The sequence below is a fragment of the Falco punctatus genome (genome assembly GCF_963210335.1).
Source record: "Falco punctatus genome assembly, chromosome: 9".
NCBI lineage: Eukaryota > Metazoa > Chordata > Aves > Falconiformes > Falconidae > Falco > Falco punctatus.
This window is the reverse complement of record NC_137589.1, coordinates 47,967,629-47,978,126: the sequence shown is the minus strand read 5'-3', so window position 1 is coordinate 47,978,126 and position 10,498 is coordinate 47,967,629. Positions and strand designations below refer to the sequence as shown.

At 64.9% G+C, this 10,498-nt stretch overlaps 2 protein-coding genes across 2 annotated transcripts; both read left to right on the top strand.

The window, feature by feature from the left end:
- Positions 1 to 117: 117 nt before the first annotated feature.
- Positions 118 to 7,469, top strand: C8G (complement C8 gamma chain). The gene is made up of 8 exons (XM_080402267.1): positions 118 to 577; positions 1,389 to 1,528; positions 2,331 to 2,401; positions 2,748 to 2,855; positions 3,178 to 3,279; positions 3,614 to 3,652; positions 4,187 to 4,714; positions 5,809 to 7,469. Exons 1-7 carry the CDS (start codon positions 416 to 418, stop codon positions 4,198 to 4,200), a joined length of 636 nt encoding a protein of 211 aa, XP_080258393.1. The 5' UTR covers positions 118 to 415; the 3' UTR covers positions 4,201 to 4,714; positions 5,809 to 7,469.
- On the top strand, positions 5,599 to 10,453 carry LOC308069628 (lipocalin-like). The gene is made up of 8 exons (XM_080402268.1): positions 5,599 to 5,890; positions 7,417 to 7,591; positions 8,753 to 8,892; positions 9,038 to 9,114; positions 9,282 to 9,395; positions 9,641 to 9,742; positions 9,974 to 9,999; positions 10,285 to 10,453. The coding sequence occupies exons 2-7, from the start codon at positions 7,493 to 7,495 to the stop codon at positions 9,997 to 9,999; spliced, it is 558 nt and encodes a 185-aa protein (XP_080258394.1). The 5' UTR covers positions 5,599 to 5,890; positions 7,417 to 7,492; the 3' UTR covers positions 10,285 to 10,453.
- Positions 10,454 to 10,498: the final 45 nt, after the last annotated feature.

The window sequence follows — 10,498 nt, the reverse complement described above, 5'->3', positions numbered from 1 at the left end:
AGCCCAGAGCTCCGCTCAGCGCGCTAGGCGCAGCTAGCCGAGCGCGGCACGATCGCCCCTAAAGCGACAGCTCTGCCCCGCCTCGCCTGATCAGGCCACGCCCCCATCCGATCAGGCCCCGCCCGCCAGCCGTGGGGTCGCCCCCCCCACTCCCCTCCGGATCGGGCCCCCCTGCTCCCCGGTGGCCCTGTCCAGCCCCAGCTATGGGGACCCCCAGCCCCCGGCCTTGACCCCAGCGTGCAGCTCCCCCAGCCCCAGCCTGCCCTGACCTTGACCCCTGCCTACCGCGGCCCTCCCGGCCTGCCCCGGCCTGCAGGCCCCACCGGCCCCGGCCTGGCCCGGCTCCAGCCCGGCCACGGTGCCGCCTGCCCCCGCCGCCCTCCTGCCCCCACCGCTTCCCGGCAGCGGGCCCAGCATGGCGGGCCTGGGCAGCCTCCTGCTGCTCGGCCTGCTTCTCGCTGCCCCGCCGGGGCCGGCGCTGGGGCTGGGGCTGGGGCCCGGGCGGCGGCAGCGGCCACCCCCTCCCCAGAGCCCACTGGAGAAGGTGGCGGCTCAGGAGAATCTCAGCCTCCCCCAGGTGAGGGGCTGGGGCTGGGTGGGGCCCCACATGGGGCCTGGGGGCACAGCACCGCATGTGGGGCTGCAGCATGGCAGCGGGGGCAGCGCTCTGTCCCCCTGCGTGTCCCCAGCCAGGTGTGACCCTGCAGCACTCCCCCGGCCTGCAGGGACCCCCTCCAGACCTGGCCTTGCAGCCTGGCCCCCAGCCCAAGCCCCCCTGTCCGCCCCCACTGCCACAGTCAGGGGTGACAGGAGCATGAGCCCAGCGCTGCCCTGTGAGGCAGGTGCAGGGGCTGAAGCCTCGCCAGGGACCCCCACCCTGGGCGGCTGCCATCCAGCCAGACCCCCTGCTCCCACAGCCACCTCCAGCCTCAGCCCCAGGGCTGGTGCAGCGGTTTTCGACCTTGGGTTTGGCACTCGCTTCCCCCTGCGGCGCTGGGCACGGCCTCCAGCTGGGGCTCGGGGGGCCTGGGGGGTCTGAGCATCTGGGCACGGCAGCGCAGTGCTGTCCACCACGCGCCCAGGGCTGCACTGCGGTGCTCACAGCCTCGCTGGCAGTGAGGCATGGGTGGGTGCCTTGGACAGCCCCTCCGCGCAGCCCCCTGCTTCAGCCTGTCCCCATGCCAGGCTCCTATCTGTCCTGCTCTGTGCCACCCACCAGCTCCCAAACAAGGGCAGTCGTGCCCCATGGGCACACCAAGGGGACAGCAGAGGTGCCAAGGGGAGACATCATGGAAGAAGGGTGTTCGGGGTGGTGGGTGCTCAGGGCAGCACGGTAGCGGGACCCTGAGATAGTAGCCTGGCAGACGGGTCACCTCTGTGCCATGCAGCTTGCAGGGAGGTGGTTCCTGGTCGGCATGGCCTCCCGCTGCAGCTACCTGGCAGAGCACAGCCACAGGCTTGAGGCCACGGCGGTGACGGTGACCATCCTGGATGGGCAGAGCCTGGCCATCAGCACCTTCAGGAAGCTGTGAGTGATGCTGGCCAGCGGGGCCGTAGGCAGGGATGGGGATGCTGCAGTCAGGCCAGAACAGAGCTCATGCCCTGGCTTGGGGACAGGGGATGCTGGATGGGATGGGATGCTGCAGGCAAGTCAGAGCAAGACCTGGGATGGGGACAGGGTATGCTGGATGGGATGGAGAAGCTTCAGGCAAGTCAGAGTGGGACCAGTGCCCTGCGATGGGGACAGGGGACGCTGGGTGGGATGGGGACGCTGGGCAGGATGGAGATGCTGCAGGCAGGTCAGAGCAGGACCAGTGCCCTGGCCACAGGCTTCAAGGAGGAGAGAGCAAAGTGCAGAGGGATGGTCTGTTGCAGAAGTCCTGGCCACAGCAGGCTGGTACCCTGCCACCCACGTAGCCACCCACCCAGCGTGGGCTTGGGCTGCCCAGGCTGGGCAGGGGGGGGGGGCAGCCAGGCCTGGGAAACCAAGGCACCAATCAGGCACGTGGTTGCTCCATGACTGCCCAGCCAGAGACTGGATCCTGGGGCCACCACTGCAGCAGCACAGCTGAGGAGGGGGGTCTTCAGTGCATCCATGGGCACTTCCCCCTGCCCTGGGCGTGCTGAGGGGCCAAGCCAGGCTGAGAGCTGGGGAGCAAAGACCCCTTTGGGCTCAGCAGGTTTTTGGGCTCTGCATCTCTGCAGCATCTCCCCAGGGAGAAAACAGAGTCTCGGGAAAACAGATACCATGTGTGCCCTGGCAAGTGGGGCAGGCAGGGACCTGGGCTGGATCCTCCCCAGCCTGCTGACTCTCTCTTCTCCTCGTACAGAGACGGGATGTGCTGGGAAATCAGGCAGCGCTATCTCCCTGCCCAGGCCCATGGACGCTTCCTCCTGAAAGGTGAGGGAGGCTGGGCTGGGGTGGCATGAGTGCTGCAGGGACCGTGGGGCTGGAGCCCCCACTTCCTGCTCTCAGCAGGGCTTTGGTACCTGTGTCCACCCTGCTAGTGCCCTCCCAGTATCTCACCTCTGAGGTCTCAACATGCCCCAGTGCCAGATGCCATCAGGGGCAGTGCTGCAGACTGGTGCCTGCTGGTTGGGAGCAGCACCCTGTGGGGCTGCACCCACTCTGGCCCTGATTTTCACCCCTTGTACACCCTGCTTGTGGTGAAATGAGGCCCCTGGATGGTGCCGGGGCTAACCAGTGTTAACTGGGACTAACCAGGGCTGTTCTCTGTCTTTCCCAGGTCGTGGGTATGGCAGCAAAGTAGACGTAGTGGTGGGTGAGACAGACCACAGCAGCTACGCTATCCTCTATTACCAGAAGGGCCGAAGCATCTCTGTCAAACTCTATGGTGGGTTGGTGTGCTGGGACTTGTGGCAGATGAAGGACGGGAGTGGCAGAGGGGTGGGAAACCCGTGCTGGGCTCAGGGAATGCCTACCGGTGCCCCAGAGGACCCAGACAGGAATGGGGTCTCCCTGAGGGTCTCAGGCCGCAGATGGAGAATTGTCCCCAAATGCTGCAGAAGGAAGCCAGTGAGGGGGGAACGGGGAACTGGTAACCAGTGTCTCTGAGCCGAAAGACCCCTTGGCCCTAAGCATTGCTGCATTGGGCATGGGGGGCTTTGCGGCAGAGACAGGCAGGGCTCAAAGCTGCTGATTCCCTCCCGGCGCAGGACGGACCAGCCGGGTCAGTGACGCTGTTGCGGACAAGTTTGAGCAGCATGTCAGAGCTGTGGGCCTGAGCGAAGATGTGACCTACTACTTCCCCACATACGGTGGGTGCCACGTGATATCCCGGGAGCAGGGGGCACCCACGGTGAGGCCTGCACCCAGAAGCAGGGCTCAGCATCAGGGGTTGGCTCAGCATCAGGGGTTGGGGTCTGGCCCCTCTAGCATGGGGAAGGAGAGGCACAAACACACATGGTTTGAGCAGCTTGGGGCCCCAGGTCACCCACAGCAGGGCCACCTGTGGAGTCTGTCCCCATGCTGCAGCCACCCCAGGGACAAAGATGCAAGGACTGGGTGTGCCCCACAGTGTCCCTGGGGCGCAGGGCTGGAGGGTCCTGGGTGCTCAAGGAGGGTGACCGTCCCGGGCTCTGTCTCTTGCAGGGTTTTGCGACTCTGCAGACGAGTTTCACACCCTTGATGGTGAGTTGTGAATACCATGCAACATCCTGAGTCCCCTCCGTGTCCCCAGCCTGGCCCCACATTGGGCACCGTGTGGCTTCTCCCTGCCCTGGCTGTGGGCTGGGCACACTGTGCTAGACCCACACTGCAACACAGCTCTGTGGTCCTGCCCTAGGGGACTGATTGGGCACGGGGAGGGGGGTCCATGCCAGACCATCCCACAGGACAGGGTCCCTCTGGGGCCTTATGTGGGATAAGGAGGTGGCAGACCACCACCCAGGATGGGCATCAGATGCACGCTGGCAAAACAAAGCCCCATTCACCCCCAACATGGGTCAGGCTGGGCTTAGTGGGGTCTATATTGGTGTTTCCTGTAGCGAGGGCTGGTTTGGGATGTGGTGTCCAGCGACAGAAGCACCCTGGGTTGAGGGCTGGGGTCCCCAAGGACAGCCCCATAACGTTGTTGGTGCTTGAGGGGGCAGAAGGTGGGTCTCCAGCCCTAATGCTGGGCTCAGACATTTCCCCAGCCCCACAACACTTCTCTTTCCCTTCCAGAAACGAAGCCATAGGTGTAGACGCTGTTGCTAGGAGGTCCCCAGAGCTCAGCCTTCACCTCATCCAGCCATCCATGGTCATGCAGGACTGATCCAGGGTTTGGTCAGACCCTGCAGCTGCTCTACAGCTCTGGAGCCAGCCCTGGGGCTCTCTGGCTCCTCCAGCTGCACTGGCAGTCATGCCTGTCCTTGTCCTGTCCCCCCACAGCTTTGTGCCACCCCTCTGCCCTGCACCCCAGTGCCCTGCAGCAGCCAGCAACACCCCAATAAATGTCTCAGAGAAAAAGATGTGTCCAGGCAAGTCACCCCTTGATCTGCCCCAACAAGGCCAGTGCTGCCCAGGGATTGCCAGTGCCCTGGCACTGTGCTCCTGGCCCACGGGGTGCCGGGAGGGTGCTGGGGGGCTGTGCGTCCCCCTTCATGCAGCCCCATCATCCTCTCCCTGAGCCTCACCCCAACCATGGGACAATGTCGTGGCAGTTCCTGATTTACTCTTGGGCGCTGCGGTGCACATGAGCCTGGCTGGTTGGTGAGCGAGGGAAAGCGCTGAGCGCCCAGCACAGCGTGGGGAAAAGCACCCCGTGCCTGGTGCTGTGGGGCTGCGTGGGGTTGGGGGGTGCTAGGGACTGGCACAGGATCAGCCTTCCCCCTGCAACAAGCCAGGGAAACTCTCCGGGAGCCCAGAGGAGGAAATCTTGGCCCCACAGCGGTCCTGCTTCCTACCCCCAGGGCCTCCAGGGCACCGAAACACCCCGTTCCCCTGCCCCAGCCCCCCTGCCCCAGCCCTACACACCGCGTTCCCTGCAGGGAACTGCTGCCTGGGCCGGACCCCTGCCTGCGAGGGCTTCCCAAAGCCCACCGCCACAGCCGGCACCCCACCCCAGAGCCAGGCAGGGGACGTTCTTTGGGTGCTCTGAGCAGGCTGTGGGGGCTACGGGGGCTGCGGGGGCTTGGACCAGGGGTGTAACCAGGGGAGAGGGGCTGCAACGTTACCCCTGGGGCTGCAGCCCCCTGCAGGACCCCTCTCCCCTGTGTGTGGAGCCTGGCTGAGGCTGTCCTGGCACACGCTTGGGCCAGTGCGTTTTGAGCGAGCTGTGACAATTCCCTGGGACAGGCTGGGTGGTGGGAGGTGGTGGGAGGGGGTGGGAGGTGGTGGGAGGGGGTGGGGGGTAGCCCCCCACCCCCGCAGCTGCAGTGCCCCAGCCACCCCAGAGCTACCCCACAGCCCCGGGCGGGGGAGGGCAGCCCTCTGCCCCCAGCGCTGGTGTTTTGCAATCTTAGCGGAAACTGGTAACACATGTTGTTTATCAGCAACTTATGTAAGGGACCGCTGGCCGCGTGACTCGCCCAAAGCCAGCCCCTGTCCTCGCTGCCCACGTGCGGGGCAGTCGGTCCGGCTGCGCTTGCAGATCCCCCAAGCTGCCTAGTTCAGCCTGGCAGAGTCGGGGTGTTACGATCTGGCTCGCTTTCTGCCCTGCACCTACCTGCACCCCAGAAGTGGCTGCACTATGGTGGGGCCGTGGCAGGGCGATGAGGGCCGAGGGGGGGACCCTGCTTTCCTGCTCTGAGCTGGTCCCCAAGGACCCCCCTGCACCCCAGCTCAGCCCAGCCCGTGTTTATCAGGCATGAACCCATTTCTGCGGCGCAGATGCCCATGTTGTGCGTGATGGTCCGTGTCCCGGCACCCTGGTGATCTACAGCCCAGGTACCTCCATCCTGCCTGTGCCCCCCAGCCCCAGCAGCAGGCTCAGCCTGCCCCACACCGTTGCCCCCATGTACCCCAACACTCCTGCGCTTGCACCCAGCTTTGCCACCCAGGTCCTTGGGCTGGCCCCCAGCTGTGCCACCCCCAAAGAGAGCAGACGCCACATGGGCACCCCTTCCTGCTGCCCTGGGCTGGGAGCTAGGGATAAAAGGGCAGCAGGGTGGGGGCTTTGTGCCCCTACCCCAGCGCAGTGCTACAGTGACACCCGTGGGTGCCCGTGCCTCTGACACCTGATGGAGAGAGCTCCTCCCAGCACCCTGAGCCCCAAGGATGGGCTCAGACAGAGGCTGAGCCCCCAGCCCAGCATGTGGGGGGGCCCAGCTGGGTTCTCGTGATGCTCCATCCTGCCCAGCTCAGCTTTTGTTTTGTTTTAATAAATCCGCATCGCTGGGGCTGGCCTGGCTGCTGGCGCGTGGTGTGCAGGGGCAAGCCGGGCTCACAGCTGGGTGAGGGAAGGGAATGTGCTGGGGCAGGCAGGCAGGGTGGGCTGCCAGAGGAAAAAACCCAGCTGTTGTGAAAACACGCTCCTTACATAAAGAGCCTTGGCCAGGGCTGTGCCGTGGGGAGAGCCACCGAGCTGATGCTCTGCCCAGCACGGCCAGCCCTGCCCGAACCGTGCCAGACCCGTGGGTGCTGCTGCTGACACCCAGTGTTCATCCCCAGCCCTCACCCTGTGGGAGCTCAGGGTGTCCCCAGATTAGGAGGGGGAGCATCTCAGCACCTGCTGGTGACCCCTAACCAAGGGGGAGGACGTCTCCCAGCCCCTCTTGGCAAAGGGTGCAGGGTGGCATGGGGAGAATGAAGCACTAGGGATCCCTCTGTCTGCATGCTGGTCCCCAGAGAGCTGGGCATTGGGGCTGCCCAAGGTGGGCTCTGGCTCCCTGCCCAACACCCCCAGCCCCCCAGCTCGCCGTTGGGGTGCACTGGGGCTGTGCCTTGGTGGGATGCACCCTGACTGGTGGTGGGGCCAGCTGTGAGATGCTTCCTCAGGTGATGCAGAGACTTGGGCAAGGGCAAGGCAGGGGTGCTGCAGAAACACCTGAAGGTGTCCACGAGTCCCATGGGTTGGATTGGACCTGGCAAGCACTTGACGCGCCGTCCACCTCACTTGGGCCCCTCTCTGAGCCTGAGTGAGGCCATCCTGGAAGGACAGGGCAGCCAGCAAACCCTGGACCCCCATTCTGGCCCCTGCCTGTGCCACTGGACCCCTGCTCTGCAGCGCTGGGGGCAGGGACAGCCACCGTGCTGGCTGCAAGCTGTATTTTCGCTGTGGAGCAGTTTGGCACCCCAAAGCAAACATGTCGTATCAACAGGAGGGAAACATTTGCAGGTTCCCCTGCCTGCCCTTTGGCTTCAGCACTCACCGCTGCTCTTGCTTGCATAACGGCATGGGGGGGAGGCAGGGCTGGTCCCCCTGGGGCCACTGCACAGCCTGCCCATAAATAGGGGCTTGCCTGACTCTCCAGCACTGCAGCGTTCTGCCTGCTCCTCTCGCTCGGCTCGGCTCGGCTCGGCTCGGCTCGGCTCGGCTCAGCAGAAGACATGCACGCCACGCTGCTCAGTGTCCTGGGACTGGCCCTGCTCGGGGTGCTGCATGCGCAGGACAGCGTTCCTGTGCAAACCGACTTCCAGCAGGACAAGGTGACCCAGCCTGGCCGGCATCACCTGCATGGAGGTTTGGGGCATTTGGGGGGATCCTCACTCTGGAAATGTTTAGAGAGGGTGTTGCAGGTAGATTTGGGGCCAGCTGAGCCCCAGCACTGGGAGGGGCAGGGTAGCTGGTGCACCCGCAGCCCCTGTCCCTGGGGAGCCCCTGGTGCCCCGGTTTGGTGGCTCTGGAGGGGATGCAGGATCCAGGCTCCAGCCTGTGGGGCAGGACCGAGTAAGTGTGGGGCTGGGTCATCTGCTGTGCCATGGGGTGGGTGTAGACACACAGGGACTGAGAAAAGCAGTGCCAGTTTGACAGGCAGCACGGAGACGGACCATGGGCCCCCCTCCCCAACAGAGACCCCAGTCCCCATCCCAGGTCCCAAAAACGGGCTGCTGTGCTGGGGTGTCCACACACCCCTCTGCCCTCCCAGCCCCTGGGTGCTAGTATGCTTGGGGTGCTTGCGCGCCCTTTCTTCCCCCCATGATGGGCAGGACCCAGGGCGGGACAGCCCCAGCCTGGCTGCATGCAGCGGGGGCTGGCACCACAGCCCTGGGGTCCCACCAAGCTGGGGCAGTGGCCATGCTGCCTGCTCCTCCAGGGAGCTCCTGGAGGGGTCCTGGGGGCGAAGGCACCCCAGGGGAGTGATGGGGATGGAGTCATGTCCTGCAAGGATGGGGGTCTAGCATGTCCTGCAAGGGTGGGGGTCTAGCATGTCCTGCAAGGGTGCTCCCAGCACAACCCATCTCCCCTTTGGGTGCACCAAGCTGGTAGCCCCAGAGACTGGGCTGGGGTAAGCCATGCCGGCCCTGGGGTCTTGACCCCTCCTCACACCCCCAAGCAGATGGAAATAGCATCTTGGAGCCTGGCAGCCCTGTCACCTGCCCCTGAGCAGGGGGCAAAGAGGAAAGAAACACCCCCAGTGTCGGGCAGTGAAAGGCGTGTTATAAACCAGGGATTTCCTGGCTCCTGCATTTTGTGGATGCTGAGAGCTGTCAGCAGCTCCCTGGGGGACAGGGAGCCCAGGACACCGTCCTGCTGCGGGGTGCAGGCTGGCAGGGGAGGGACGGGTGGCCTGGGCTGGGGCTGGTGGATGGCCAAGGGGCAAGGCAGGGTCTGCGCCTGGCTGGCAACTGAGCGGAGGTTGTGTGCAGCTCACGGGGAGATGGTACAGCATCGGCCTGGCCTCCAACTCCAATTGGTTCAAGGAGAAGAAGAACCTGATGAAGATGTGCACCACAGTCATCTCCGTCACTGCAGATGGGAACCTGGAAGTCACCTCCACCTACCCCAAGTATGGGCATGGGGAGGTGGGGGGGGGGCAGGGGGTGCTCCCCCATCCCAGGCTGGGGTGGTGGGCACTGGTGACATGCATGGGGCTCTGTGTGGGCTGGAGCATCACCCTGGCCCCTCTGACATCCTTGTGCTGTGCTCCCCAGGGGTGACCAGTGTGAGAAGAGGAACAGCCTTTACACTAAAACGGAGCAGCCAGGGCGGTACAGCTACACCAGCCCACGTGAGTCGCCAGCTCCCAGCCCATCCCCATCCTGCGGGGCAGCCCCTGATGTGCTCCCAGCCCTGGGGGACAGCCCTGCTGTCACCTGTCCCTGCTCCTGCCCTCCTGGAGCATCGCAGGGCTGGCTCGGTGCTGGGGCTGAGCCATGCCCTCCCTGTCCTCTGCAGGCTGGGGCAGCAAGCACGACATCCGTGTAGTGGAGACCAACTATGAGGAGTACGCCTTGGTGGCCACCCAGATCTCCAAGAGCACCGGCTCCTCCACCATGGTGCTGCTCTACAGTACGTCTGCCCCAGGACCACCATGCCACCCACCCCCCAGGACCCCCTGGGATGTCCTCCGTGGGGCATCTCTCCCACGGGAGAAGGGCAGCAGCATCTCCCAAGCTGGGGTGACCCATGGGATGGTGGGGTCAGGACCCCCTTCCCTGGGAACTTATCCCTTGCTGGGCTGCCCGTGCCCTGGGACAGCATGACCTCGTGCTGGGGGGTCCGGGGGCTGCCTCTCACACTGTTTTTGGCTGCAGGCAGGACAAAGGAGCTCAGTCCTGAGCGCCTGGAAAGGTTCACCCAGTTCTCCAAGGAGCAGGGCCTGACGGACGAAGAGATCCTCATCCTGCCCCAGACGGGTGAGAGCAGCCAGTGGGAGAGCTTGGGGGGGCAGGGGAGCAGCAGAGAGTGGGGGTGAGGTATGGGGTACCCTGGTGGGTTGAGAAGGAGAAGACCCTCCTGGCTTGTCTCTACCTCCCTGTGGGGCCAGCATGGGGCCAGCCATGGGGTGCCCCGATATGGAATTCCTCGACGGGCAGTGGTCCCCCAGCCCCCAGAGGAGCTGATAGCTGCTTTTCTTCCTCCTGCAGACAAATGCATGGCAGATGCTGCCTAGGTGAGTTCACTGGGGCTCAGACCAGCCCTGCGGGAGGGTTGCTCTGAGCCACTCCACCCTGCAGAGCCCCCAGCCCCTTCCCACCCCCACCAGGATGTTCCTTTTGCTTACCCCTGCTGGGGACCCCCCACCCCACCCCCATGGAGTGGCTCTTTTGTTGTCCCAGGCCCTGGGTGGTGGGTGCCCACCCACTCAACATGGAGCTGGCAGGGCTGATGTCCCCCCCGGTGTGTGTCCCCTTGTTTCCCCCAGCTCAGCTGTGCTTGACCCCCCCATCTCTTCCAGGCAGACCCAGCTGCTGCTGCTGGCCGGAGCCCCGAAAGCAGCACAAGCCAGTGGCTGCCCCGTCCCACCCTGTCCTCAGTGCACCCCCAGCACCTTGGCAGCCCTCGTTCCATGGCTTTGCACCCCACATCTGTACCCCCATCCTTATTAAAGCCCATGTAAAACCAGACACCCCCCCTCCTTGTCTGCTGGGTTATCACAGGGGGAGCCCCAG

Coding starts and splice junctions, on each gene's coding strand:
- C8G (XM_080402267.1), top strand. CDS start 416: ATGGCGGGCCTGGGCAGCCTCCTGCTGCTCGGCCTGCTTCTCGCTGCC. Junction 578..1,388: donor AGAATCTCAGCCTCCCCCAG/GTGAGGGGCTGG, acceptor TGTGCCATGCAG/CTTGCAGGGAGGTGGTTCCT. Junction 2,402..2,747: donor TGGACGCTTCCTCCTGAAAG/GTGAGGGAGGCT, acceptor TGTCTTTCCCAG/GTCGTGGGTATGGCAGCAAA.
- LOC308069628 (XM_080402268.1), top strand. CDS start 7,493: ATGCACGCCACGCTGCTCAGTGTCCTGGGACTGGCCCTGCTCGGGGTG. Junction 9,115..9,281: donor GTACAGCTACACCAGCCCAC/GTGAGTCGCCAG, acceptor TGTCCTCTGCAG/GCTGGGGCAGCAAGCACGAC. Junction 9,396..9,640: donor CACCATGGTGCTGCTCTACA/GTACGTCTGCCC, acceptor TTTTGGCTGCAG/GCAGGACAAAGGAGCTCAGT.